Here is a 13,582-nt window from a genome sequence, read left to right as displayed (position 1 = left end):
CAGGGATGTTATCATTATCCCCTTCAGTACCCTAGACCACCAGGGATATTATCATTATCCCCTTCAGTACCCTAAACCACCAGGGATGTTAGCATTGTCCCCTTCAATACTCTAGACCACCAGGGATGTTAGCATTATCCCCTTCAGTACCCTAGACCACCAGGGATGTTAGCATTATCCCCTTCAGTACCCTAGACCAGCAGTGATGTTAGGAATTAATCCATTTAATATCCTAGATCTCCGAGCATGTTAGCATTAACCCTATTACTACTGTAGACCACCAGGGAAATTAGAATGACCCCCTTAATGAGATGCTAGCAGCTAGAATTAATAATAACAATATTTATATAATGTCGGCATATTACGCCACAATTAACACTTCATAGGAAACATGTACAAACAAATCCAGACATTACATTGAAGCACTGAGAATAAAAACACTAGGCGTGGGGACACAAGAGCTGACAATCTATGAGGATTAAAGCCTCTTAACCAAAAATCACTGAAAATGTGAGCGTTAGGCGAGGTCTAATGATGCCAATGAGGGCACCATCCCCAGAGAAACCAAACCTCGCTGGATTTTATGTCACATATTAGTTTCCCCCATAGACTTTAATGAAAAGCACATGAATCCTCTGCCTGTAAAAGGGGGAGGGGAAGAGCTGGGGGTCCACACACTGTTCTTCCACAGGGGGCTTGAGTTGTCACTGTCCATCCTTGGGTGGGATATTCTGTAGCTAGAAAAAGGTGAAGTGTTCTGCAAAAGAAAAAAAAGTGAGATGCTCTGGAAAAGAAAAAAGTGAAATAATCTGCATAACAGAGAAGAAATGGATGAAATAGACTGCAGATGGAAGAAGGTGAGATGAAAAAGTAAAAAAAAAGTGAGATGCTCTGCAATGAGAAGAGAAGGGTGGAATATTCTGCAGCAGGGAGAAGAGAAGGATGACATGTTCTGCAAAAGAAAAAGATGGTGAGATGCTCTGCAATAAGAAAACAAGAGTGAGATGCTCGGCGGCAGGGGGTCAAATAGTTTTATTGTAGGAGAAGCAGAGGAAGCCGAGACTCTTCTTACTGGAGCCAGGAGGGAGTGATGCTCTGCAGAAAGAGGAGGAGCCGCAGGAGGGGCGGGGCCAGACATCAGCAGGATATAAGGAGCTCCCGCAGCTACTCCATCTCCTCCGCCTGCTGCACCGACCGAGCGTCAGAGACCTGCACCGTAAGTGGCAGCCCGGGCCCCAGCACTGGAGATGGGGAATATCTGTATGGGGTGGGGAGAAGGGGCTGGGGGTCTCCGTCCTTAGACTTGCAGCACGTGTCTGTGTCCTCCCCGGGGCCTTCGCTGATCGTCACCTTCCCGTCCGCAGTTTGCGCCTTGTTTGCACCTGTCCTGGCGCAGAGGAGGCGGATTCTCCGCACAAAGAGCTCAGTGTCCGGATCTGCGACTTCACATTCCTGCACCTCCCGCTCCTTCCTCTGCAGCCACAGGCCGGCACACGAGGGGTTAACCCTGTCAGTCCACCACCATCATCATCGACCCCTCCCGACTACTGTATAAGTTCTGACATCCGCATGAGTGATGTGATTTGTGGCTCAGCTTCCTCTCTCTCAACCTGAATCTCTATAGGAGGAGCGGTATATATATATATATATATATATATATATATATATATATATATATATATATATATATATATATATATATATATATATATATATATATATATATATATATATATATATATATATATATATATATATATATAATGTGTATATGTGACCTGTCCCCAATAGACAGTATTGTCTCCCTATATACAGGACATGTTGTTAGTATATAGAAGACCTGTAATTGTCACCCTATAGACAGTCATGTCTCCTCTATACTAATAGCCTATACTGTATATAGGGAGACCTGTTGCCCTCACCCTATTAGTCATGTCTCCTATATAATAATCTGTATATAGGAAGAGCTGGTGTGGCCCTCACCCTATATAGACACCTGTGACCCTCACCCTATATTGTAATGTCTCCTTTATACCAGAGACCTTTCCTGTGTATAAGGAGATGTGACCCTCACCCTATAGTGTCATGTCTCCTATATACATTGTATACTGGGGACCTGTGACCCTCACCCCACACCCTGTCATGGCTCCTATATATCCATGAAGACCTATACATAGGAAGAGCTGGGGTGGCATTCACCCTATAGAGGACACAGATTAGAAGATAGAGATCTATATCTATCCCATGTTGTCTATAGGGAGTGTTGAATTAATAGGGGACTCTATGTATCGCAGTCACATTTTTCCTATATACCATCATCTTCTCTATAGCAGGAAGTAGTCTTGTATATACCAGTGACCTGTTCTGTATGGGTAGGGTCCTGTATACTGTGTGCCCTCCTCACCTGTATATAATGTGGATTAATTACATTACTGATTTATAGAAGATCTCTGGGTACTAGAATACCCTCTACCTGTTGTGAAGCTGCAGCCCCCTGTGTTACTGCCGGAGCATATTGGGAGTTGTAGTCTGGAGAACCTCCTGTAAACTCAGGAAGGGGAAAGTTTCTTGCTCAGAAGAATCTGCAGCGGATATTTGCCCTATAAACCTAATCTTCAGATAAGAGACTTCCAAATGGGTGGGGTATGTGTGGCCTGACTCCAGGGTCATTGTCAGTCTACACCCCCCTGTGCTGATGTATAATGAATTACTATATCAGCTTCCATGATTAACAAACTGTGGGGGAGGGGATGCGGCCTGCACCTGACTACACTAACTGCATGTTATTAGCCTGTATAATGAGTATCCGGGGGCCCCAGGATCCTGCTGTGACGGGGCCAGCTCCATCCAGTGATAACGCTGCCACTATTGGCTCTCGTTACAGATACTTAGTTCCAGTGATGCTGATGACACTGAATTTGGCAGGAGACTGGGATTGAGGAATTCCCTTTACTGTCTGCAGCGAGGTCACGGAGTGTTCAGTTACATTGTATTTAATACTGTTTGTAAACCGCACAGCTGTTACATTGTACCGATGTGTTTTATACAGTATTGTGTATAGGTTATTCTGTGATGTGTTCAGTATTGTGTATAGGTTATCCTCAGTACTATGTATAGTATTGTTACTGTATCTGTGTACACACATACTTGCTATTGTCTGGTGACTATCCTCAGCCATGTGTGCAGGATTATATCCAGGATCGGATATCGCCAGCTCTCAACTGTATCCGGATTATCTTTTTTGTCAACTTTGACTATTGGTAACTGAAGTGATTGTAAGACTGATTCCTGGAGAGGAGGATTATGGGTTGACAAGACATCACAATTTTCCTGCTATATTCAGTTTACATTCTGTGACTAATGGCTCCAGGGGGAGATTGGGGGGTAAATGCCGTTTACATAATGTTACTTGGAGAACAATCTTTCAACTATTCTTTTTACACCGCAGGAGATGCCTCTGCTTGCTATCTGTAAATTTCTTGTTCACATTAAGTCACACATTGTTGATCAGTAAAGGAGAACTGGATCCTAAACACTGAAAATATAATGGAAAGATTTGTACTGCTTTGCATCTATTCCTGAACGTGATGTTATAAGCCTGATCAAATCTGCATGTGGCCTTGGGCTGTAAATCCATCTGAAGCAAGTCGTGCTTATACCACCGCATGGTCCATTGTAGAGAAGTCTGATTATAGACCTTCGTGATGTATGTTTGTAATTCCCCTGGACTTTAATGGAGAGATCAGTGGCAGGTCAGGCCTCCTGTCGGCTTCTTCCTCTGCCACGCTGCGTTGATGCTCTGTTGGGTATTTATGACTTATTCTATGGATATCGATAAATCTGTGTGGTTTGCACACCCTATAAGTATAAAGTATATTGGAGATGGGCTTTTGCGAGACATATCAGCTGTGTGAGCAGGATGGGGTCAAGCATAGTTTTTATTCACCACCATCAAGCAGATCTAGTGAGGAAGTGAAATGCAAGGTTGCAGATCGCTTTAATAAAATTTAACACATAAGGTGGTTTCATCTTTTATCATATCTTGGAGTTTTTCCATTTATTTCTCACTCGCGGCAGCAGAACCCCACTTACTGGTATGTCCAGGCCCAAGTCAGGGTTTGTTGATCGCCCTTTGGAATCCAGAAAGCTGATATTGATGCTTAGATATGTAAAGGTAGAAGATGTGAACCTTGACCATAAGTTTTTAAGTTAATGAATGACATTTATATGCGGCATGAAATGTGTGGACTGCAATAACCACCAGCGCTGACTCTTCACATTTCGATGCTGCAAGGGTCCACCTTGACATTAGGTCTTGCTGACCAATCTGACTCCTGTCCCACAGTCCCCACAACTGGTACCAAATGGGTAGAGAATTGAAATTTGTGAAAATAAGCAATTCCCAAAATGTTAAATATTTATGCCATTACTTTCCATACCTTTCCCAGAGTTTTCTCTGGCCTATGATTATGGAGGGGCCTCTCTATCTTCTATGGGGGCAACACAACGGGAGCCAGCTGTAAAACCAAATTACAGAGAATAAGACGGTCCTGGGAAAGGGGCTGCCTCTTATAAATTGTATATAAACTTACAGGAGGGGTCTATAGATCATGGCTGACGGCTGTGTAATGTCTACAGCCAGACACAACTCCTTCCAATAACTATGTAGATTGTTTCTACGACTTGAGCGTGTGTGGAGTGGATGGGGGCACAGATATACATGGACCATAAAGCAGAGTGAATATGTACAAAAGCCCAGTAATGAAGGTGCTGTCCGCACATTACTAAACCGTCTGTAGCTCTGGTTATAACTGCTGTTATGTTGGAGAGCGCTGTCTTTAAATGCCCCTGAGATCTGATTTCCGGTGATACTTTGGGGAATAATTCATTATTTCTCCTGTGTCCAGGATGGAGCTCCTCCTTTTCATCTTGTAACTCTCGATTCTGAGACTTCAGCTGCTTCCATCTATTCTCACCACGCTCATCCTTGGGTTACTTGTTCCCTATTAATTTAGCAGAATTGCTTTTAATGTAGATTATTTCTGCGCTGACTACTCAACTATGGAGTGAATTGGATTTAATGTAAACTTATTTATTTTTTTTCTCCCCCCTAGACTGTCACCATGTCTGCCGGAAATGCTAAGATTGGTAAACTCGCTCCTGATTTCACAGCAAAAGCTGTGATGCCTGATGGACAATTCAAAGACCTGAAGCTCTCAGACTACAGAGGTGTGCGGACTGTTAAGTGTTAATACAATAAATGGGCAGAGACTGGTGGAAATATAGATTTGTCCCTGACTGTGACTCCTTCCCATGTAGTACACGCGGCAGAACTGTGGCTTTCTGGCTGTGATGTTTGCCATAGTTTACTAGGGGCTGATTCCAGTTGAGGACCTGCCTTATTCTAATAAGTATCTTCATTTAATAAGAGTCATAGTATAAAGCAGAATTTAAGTCAACCCTGGGCTCAAATACATGAGTTTTCAGTCCCCTTCCCATAAATAACCTGGAAGTAACTATTGGGGTGAACTTTCCAACTATTCCAGTACATGGGCGTTGCACACTGGCCTTTTTTTTTTTTTTTTCCCACCTGGACTGCAGGTTAGCGGTGGGAATGCAGTATGTGCTACTCTTGTACAGACTAGTGGATAAAGTGTCAGGTCATTTCTTTTGCCCCCTCCCCATACAGATGGGGGACACTGAGCCAATCATGTTCACAACTTACAGATATGGCTGCCCCAAGTTTCACCATGTCCTTCTGATCTTAACCTTTGCAAGTTTTCTGAAGAGCGCTGAGCAGTGTACACGGCAGATGGTGCCACCTAGTGGGCAGAAGTAATCAAAGTTGTCTTCCATCTGTAGGAAAGTATGTCGTGTTTTTCTTCTACCCCTTGGACTTCACATTCGTCTGCCCCACGGAGATCATCGCTTTCAGTGACCGCGTGGAGGAGTTTAAGAAGTTAAACTGTGAGGTCATCGCTGCGTCCGTGGACTCTCACTTCTGCCACTTGGCCTGGTAGGTTGCACGGAGCAGTGCCGTGTAGGAGTCCAGGATTTCTGGATGTCTTGAGATGATGCGGACGTCCGTTCTCTAACCTGTAACTGGATGGTGTCCCTCTTCTGCAAGTAAAGCATAAAGGGCTATTCCCAGAGGTTGTCCATGGAGCACGGAGCAGAAGCTAAACATGTGCCGATCTGATCCCTTCAGGACTGGGCTCTGCAGTCTGTTCTTAGACTTCCAGAACACCTTTCTTAAGATCACTGGGTATCCCAGAAATCAGCTAGTTTTCTCCTATCCATAAGATTAGGGATAGCTGTAATTTTGGGAATGACCCTCTTAACTGTTTGCAGCTTTCCAGTACAATTTCACTTCCTCACTATTTTCTCCAGGTTCTGTTTGCTGTCTGTAAAAGTTGCATGGTCTTCCTTGTTTAGATTTGTCCACATTGCAGATTTTCTGCCCACAGCTGATGACTTGTTACAATGTGTAGTCATCAGTGTGGGTAACAACTTGTGACTACACTGATCGTTCGCTTCTTGTAACGCTTGTTCTGTGTTTTCAGGCTCTTGTCATTTCCAGTTTCATCAATTCTTCTCTTTAAACCTTTTTGTATTTCTGCTACTTAGGACCAACAGTTCCCGGAAGGATGGAGGTTTGGGCCCCATGAACATCCCCCTAGTAGCCGACACTCTGCGCACAATCTCTACAGACTATGGTGTTCTCAAGGAAGATGAGGGAATTGCCTTTAGGTAAGATCTGGTGTCTGCTGTTCTGCAGCAGCTGTGCCACTATCTTTGCTGTGGGTGTTGGTGGTCAGACCTGCAGCAATCTTTGAAGGTGTCTGAGACCAGGTGGTCTTCCAAGAGGAGTTGATATAAGGTGGTCCCACTACGACCTGTGTAACCCTCTCCTTGCTGTTCTCTTCCTTGTTCAGAGGCCTCTTCATAGTGGATGAGAAGGGAATCCTGCGTCAGATCACCATAAACGATCTGCCCGTCGGCCGCTCTGTAGACGAGACCCTGCGGCTGGTTCAGGCCTTCCAGCACACAGACAAGTATGGTGAAGGTGAGTGGTCTGTGCCTGTCGTGCAGTGGACTGGGTGGCTTCTACTTGTACAGTCAGGACCCCCCACCCATGACTGGCTGCATGTTTGCTGTGATTTCTATAGGGGGTACTGTGGGAAGTACTTTAGGCTTTATTTGCATAAGTCTGTATGAGAACGGCACGACTCTACATCGGGTGCTGTACAGTACAGATCTCCTTGGGATAAAGCCTGTACCTCCAGATACGCCAGCATCTCTTTAATCTTCCAGATCCGGTGGTGTGTGACGCACTGGACGGACAGTCTGATGGGGTAACAGCCACTAACGAGAAACAGACCATGAATCCTAAATGATGACCAATACCTCTGACCGTCCCAGTCCTTGGGAGGGGGTGGAATGGAAACACTTGCCACTTTGAGACTTAAAACTTAAGTCCTTAACAACTTTTAAGGTTTACTTGCTGTCAGTGAATAAAAACCTGCTGGCTGCAATTGTATCCAGTCTAGACGAGGGACAAAAGAAACTGGACTCCAGACTGATACATTGTAGCAAAATATCTGAGGCTTGTATAGCTGAGGATGTTTAGATATGAGCACAAAAATGGTTCTCATTCACTGACGGCAAATGGGGAAGAACTGAAGAACAGTCTTTAAAAAGTGGTAAAACTTTACAGAATTGATCTTCATTAAAGGCCCCTTAGGCTGCATTCACACTCGGCAGCCATCCTGCAGCACTTTCCACAATAACCCTGTTGTCTGTGCAAGGAAACTAGGAAACTACTGTATTTTTCGGACTATAAGACGCACCTAGGTTTTAGAGGAGGAAAATAAAAATGTAAGCAAAAAATGTTGTCATGATGCACTTTTAAGGGGGAGGGGGGGTCTTCTGCTGACCCTGGTATAGGGGTAATGTCCCCCAATTCTGACAATATCCCCCCCATCCTGGTATATATATGCCTCCCCCCTTCCTTTTATACATGGTCCCCATCCCCATCCTGGTATGCATGGTCCCCCTAATCCCCATCATGCTGCACATTTAAAAAAATAAACTCATACTCTCCTTCTCTCCTCCAGCGCTGCGTCCGGTCTGCCTGCACTGATCTCTCCATGTGAGCCATGCATGACGTCACTGTTATGTGCGGCTCACATGGAGAGATCAGCTGCCGGAAGTCACTGCTCCCCACGCCGAGTCTGTGTGCACGGGGAGCAGTGACTTCACTCTCCTTCATAGCCGGCACACAGCGGAGCCGCGCTGCGGCTGCTGCCGGCTATCTCCTGTGCTCGCTCATTAAAGGGCATGAATATTCACCCCCTCCCCACGCACATGGGCATGGAGAGAGGTTGAATATTCATGCCCTTTAACAGCGGGCGCAGGAGCCGCAGCACGGCTACACTGTATACCGCTATTAAGGAGCATGAATATTCAATGCTCCCCACGCCCCATGGGTGTGGGGAGCAGTGAATATTCATTTTCTTTAGCAGCAGGGACAGTGTAGGGTGCAGCGGGGCGGCTACTGCCTCCTGTACCCCGCTCCCCCAACACCACACATAAATATACACCCACCCCCCAACATTCGGACTATAAGACCCCCCCCCCCCCCCATTTTCCTCCAAAATTTTGGAGGAAAAAAGTGCGTCTTATAGTCTGAAAAATACGGTAGATCTTTTAGATCTTGAAAGTGAAACTTTTTTTATTTCTATGCAAGATTATCATTTTGACAAGTTTTGCAGACGAAACTGATTGTGCAGGGAGTAAAATCTGCTGCATGTGAATGTGGCATAAAAAAAGTATCTGTCTCCTGATAGACTTAAACCCCTCTGCAGAGCTTTAGAGAGAAATGTTATCTGGGGGAGAATCTGGCTCGGTCTGATCTATAGAGCCGCCTCTATTACTGTCGGGGCATCTTCAAATGTAACTGGCACCTTGGCATCTCTTTGGCTGTAGCCTCTGGAGGTCTGGGACGGACAGAAATATAAATTGCTCACTACTAGACAGTGGGACATATGCTTCTTAAATGCTAAAGCCCACCAAATAAAAAAACAAAAACTATAGTTTCCTTAGATTGGAACCATCATGTGATTGTTGGATCTCCTTTCAGTCGTGTGACATTATATCTCATGGCTGTGGCACTTATGAGATGCAATGCCATGTTACTACCAGGAGACATTGTGTGGGTCCACCCCAGGGGGAACTTTAGCATATAAGGGGGTTGTTTAGTAGTGGACAACCCATTATTACTATATATCAATGATGGATGTGTAGTCCCTCTGTAGCTGCATGCACCCCTATAGGCTTCAGATTCTCCTCTCTATAAGAGGGGCCACCAGTGGCCATTCCTGGTGCTGTACTAAAATCCCAACCTGCTGGGTGGCCATGAGGACAAAATTGGGGTATGGCCCTCTATGTGACACTTATAGCATGTGTTATAAGTGTCCCAGATGAGAATAAATCTTATGGTACAGGTGTCCTTGCTGGTTTAGGATTTGTCACAGTACTTGATTTGTAGCTAATCTGACGTATGGCCGACCAGCCCTCTGTCCTGTACAATAACTATCCAATAAACTGTTTAATTTCCTTAATGTTATAAATATCTCTGCTTGCTGTCAGTGAACAGGATCATTACTTATAGTCCAAGGCTAAATGCCCACATCCTGACCACCTTACAGCTGAAGGTTTGCTTCAATTCTATCCAGTCTAAATGATCCTGTGAGCCAAGAGCCACAACCGCACAATGCTCCTTGTTCAGATGCCTTTAGGTTATGTCCCTCTAAGATGTAAACTGGGCATAAGGAAAATCCCCAAATTACTATACTGTACATGTCGATTGGAATTGGTGAAAATTACACTAGAAGCTGAGCCTCTGAAAACTAGCATGCTCATTTACTGACAGCAAGCGGAGATCTTAAAGAAGCACTCGCATCAAAATTATTAATATATTGCAACCATCATATAGCACTGTGTACTTACAATTGCTCACTTTGCCTTTCTACCCAGCTAATTCTTCTATTTTCCATTAAATCTATGACATCACGTGATTAAAAGCTGACTAGCTGAATCCTTCTAAGCCCTGTGTAGAAACAGGAGGTCAATTTTCTCTGCACAAGTCATCAGTCAGTACAAAAGTCCCTGGCAGGAGGAGCAGAGCAGCTGTGTCAGGAGATGAAGAGGGGAATGATAAATGCAGGGACAAGAGACTTCCTGTTTCTACATAGAAAAGAGAAGAATTAGCTGGGTAGAAAGGCAAAATGAGCAATTGTAAGTGCAGTGATGTATAATATGATGACTGCAATATAGTAAGAGGATAAAAACTTTGATTGAATTGACAATTCATTAAGTTGCAGTAATTCAGCTTTTATATCATTCTGGGCTGACCAGTTACATTTTGCTGACTCCTGCACTGGTGACTTTTCTGATGTAACCTCCTGCACTAATGTTGTTTGCAGTCTGCCCGGCCGGATGGAAGCCCGGAAGTGACACCATCAAGCCCGACGTCAAGAAAAGCAAGGAGTATTTCTCCAAGCAGAAGTAAAGGCAGGAGGTGCTGCCCGTCGTAGTTGGGGCCTCGTCTCCATATAAAATGTTTAATGTATTTTAGGATCATTTTCTAATGTAGAGCATAGAGCCCCGGTGCCCGTCTGCAGGGTGGCATTACGTCTGTGTTGTAACATTCCTTGTCACTGATGACAGGCAAATTTTTGTAAAGACCAATTAAAATTCTTTTGGGAACGACCTGGTGTCTGTAGCTCTCTGGACGGCGGCATCACACACTGTAGATGGTGGTCGGGCTACTTGCCACTCAGTTTGGCTGCTGCAGTAATCTGAGAATGGCAATATCTTTATTAGAGGAAAAAAACTCTATACACAACCAGTTTAATTTTTGGTCCATACTTCTGGGGAGTGGGGTAAGATCGCACTTCTTCTTGCTTCCTAGGCAACACCCCTTCATAATGAGCATATGCACAGAGTACACCCCAAGCAATAAGTGCCTTCTATGGAGCCAGTACTACACTTATGGCTTTTGAAAAGTCTCTGTACAAACACATCAGCCGCAGACCCTGTTGCCCAATGTGGGTGGTCTGTATCTAAACTCGAAACATACAAGTGTAATTAGTTGTTTTAAAACATGAGGTCGTGTTGCACATGGAGCCCAACACCCCTGGCAACTGACAATATGAGGTGGCTGTTAACACCAGGATTGAGAGGACACAATCTCTGCAATTTTAAAGGGAGTCTGTCTGCAGAAAATGACTGTCCAGATAAAGCTCTGGGTGCACCCTTGGTGTGGCAGAGTAGCTCAGTGCACCTTCCATCTATCGCTCACCTACTTGCTCCAGCCAGTGCTGTCAATCAAGGGAGGGGGGATATGAAGGGAGCTGCCCAGCCATCCCAGGGGGCACCAAGTGCCTCTGTGTGGCTTGAAAAGTTGCTTTATGCCTGGACTCCAGTTAACCCCCTCTTGCTTTAGCTTTGCAGTATTTATTGATCATGGCCTCTAAGCTGGAAGAGGTTAACACTGAATAATTTAACAAGACTTCTTATGAGAAATCTTATCCTGTATTGATCTTAATTTACTTCACATCTGAAGGAGCACTTATAATCTTGCTGGATGCCACCTGCCAAATATCAGTTATCTACTGGCCATTAATAGATCAGCACTTTGCATCCCAATATGGTGTACAGGCCCTGAACCAGCAGGGGGCAGTGAGGAGATGAGGTCAAGAAGCCAGTGCTGTAACCATAGACTAATGAGACTTGGATGTGACAGTACCTATTCATGCAATGGTTTTCTTACTGGAATGTGCACACTATAGATTCAGATTAAAGGCCGCAAAACCACAAAGGAGAGAACACTTGACACAAGCTAGAATATATTCTACTTTAAATTCCTCACGGGTCCCCCTTTATTAATCCCGAGCCATTCTTCATTCCCCCTTCCAATCGGTGCCATGACTACCTCCGGGTCTACCAGCTACGGTGGCCTTGTTAGATCATGCCACTAACATGGTGTAAGAAACTTCTGTCAGTGCAACACTGACTGCTGGTATAATGCATTGCAATGCTTTATACCTAGAAAATTCCCCTAGAGGGACAAAAAATTTTGTCTTAAATTGTAAATAAAAAAAAAAAAAACTAAATAAAAGCCAAAATGTGTATTTTTCACATATTGGTGTGATGGTAACGACACGAGCTATAAACCAGTCACACTAGTTACCCCCTTCAGGGAACGATGGAAAACTCTTCTCACCATCCCACCAAATAAAGTGTGATTAAAATGCAATATAAATCAAAATGATACAGCTGAAACCATTTTATCCAGAAAAAGCAAGCTGCCATACACCTCCATCGATGGAAAAATGAAGTTTCTAGCTCTCAGAATTAAGAGATGCAAAAAAAAAAACAAAAAAACAAATTTCTATACACTTTTTTTTTTTGTGTAAAAGTGCCAAAACAAATGATATAAATGTGGTATCTGTGTAATCATATTGACCTGAGAAATAAAGCTGTCTTAGCTTTTACCACACGATGAATGGCAAAAAACAAACCCTGAATTGTCTTTTGTTCATTCTGACTTCCAAAAATTGGAATAAATGCTTTTTGCCTTTAATAAAAAAAAAAAAAAAAAAAAAAAAATCCAATGTGATGCTTTTTCCCTTCTGAGCTTTGCATTGTGCCCAAAAGTAGTTTTTGACCACGTATGGAGTATTGGCATACTCGGGAGAAACTGCGTAACAAATTGTACAGTTTGTTTGCTCATATTATCCCTTCTGAAAATTAAAGTTGGGGCCAAAGCAATGTTTTAGTGGAAAAAATGGTACTTTTCAATTTACTCAGCCCAATGTTATACAAGTCTATGAATTGTCTGAGGTTTAAAAATTCTCACTACACCCCTAGATGAATTCCCCTAAGAGGTGTAGTTTCCAAAGTTGGGGTTTCTGCTGTCTAGGCACATCAGGGGCTCTCAAAATGTGACAATCTATTCCAGCCAAAATGGTGCTCCTTTCTTGCCGTGCACCCATACAGTAGTTTTCCCCCACATATGGGGTATCGGCATACTGACGAGAAATTGCACAACAAATGTCCATTTTCTATTTTAACACTTATAAAAATGCAAAATGTGTGGCTAAAGCAACACTTTTGTAGGAAAAGGTAAAATTTTTTTTTTTTTCTTTCCAAACTTACTTTAATTCCTGTGACGCACAAAGGGTTAATAAACTTCTTGAATGTGGCTCTGAACACCTTGAGTGATGTTTTTAGAATGTTGTCACTCAAGTGACTGAGGGGCCTATACTGTATGAATAGAAAATACCCAAATGTGATGTGATGTCCCAAAAAAAAAATATTTTTGTCAAGTTTGAGAAATTGCTGGTCAACTCTTATCCCTTAACTTCCTAACCAACTACATGTTTTCTAAAATAGTGCAGCTGTAAAGCAGACATTTGGGAAATATTATCTATTTTGTGTGAAATAACTCTGGTTTAAGAGCCTGAAAAAAAAATGCAAAATTTGCCAAAATTCTGACACTTTTACAAAACACAAA

At 43.5% G+C, this 13,582-nt stretch overlaps 1 protein-coding gene across 2 annotated transcripts; it reads left to right on the top strand.

Annotated features, from left to right (window-relative positions):
- Positions 1–1,060: 1,060 nt before the first annotated feature.
- PRDX1 (peroxiredoxin 1) lies at positions 1,061–10,773 on the top strand. 2 transcript variants are annotated; one of them, XM_073643600.1, is made up of 7 exons: positions 1,173–1,216; positions 2,885–2,966; positions 5,115–5,229; positions 5,863–6,016; positions 6,628–6,750; positions 6,936–7,066; positions 10,488–10,773. In XM_073643600.1, exons 3-7 carry the CDS (start codon positions 5,124–5,126, stop codon positions 10,571–10,573), a joined length of 600 nt encoding a protein of 199 aa, XP_073499701.1. In that variant the 5' UTR covers positions 1,173–1,216; positions 2,885–2,966; positions 5,115–5,123; the 3' UTR covers positions 10,574–10,773. The 2 variants fall into 2 exon arrangements, with proteins under 2 accessions (XP_073499700.1, XP_073499701.1); XM_073643599.1 differs by lacking the exon at positions 2,885–2,966 and having other exon boundaries at positions 1,061–1,216.
- Positions 10,774–13,582: the final 2,809 nt, after the last annotated feature.

Source organism: Phyllobates terribilis, unplaced genomic scaffold, assembly GCF_046119375.1.
Source record: "Phyllobates terribilis strain yellow unplaced genomic scaffold, ASM4611937v1 Scaffold_8__6_contigs__length_399053987, whole genome shotgun sequence".
Classification (NCBI taxonomy): domain Eukaryota; kingdom Metazoa; phylum Chordata; class Amphibia; order Anura; family Dendrobatidae; genus Phyllobates; species Phyllobates terribilis.
The sequence above is the reverse complement of the archived record's forward strand: the minus strand, read 5'-3'. Positions and strand labels throughout refer to the sequence as shown.

Excerpts from the sequence above, each read along its gene's own strand:
- PRDX1 (XM_073643599.1), top strand. The coding sequence starts at position 1,091 with ATGCTCTGCAGAAAGAGGAGGAGCCGCAGGAGGGGCGGGGCCAGACAT. Across the intron at positions 1,217-5,114 it reads GAGCGTCAGAGACCTGCACC|ACTGTCACCATGTCTGCCGG; the intron begins GTAAGTGGCAGC and ends TCTCCCCCCTAG. Across the intron at positions 6,017-6,627 it reads CACTTCTGCCACTTGGCCTG|GACCAACAGTTCCCGGAAGG; the intron begins GTAGGTTGCACG and ends TCTGCTACTTAG.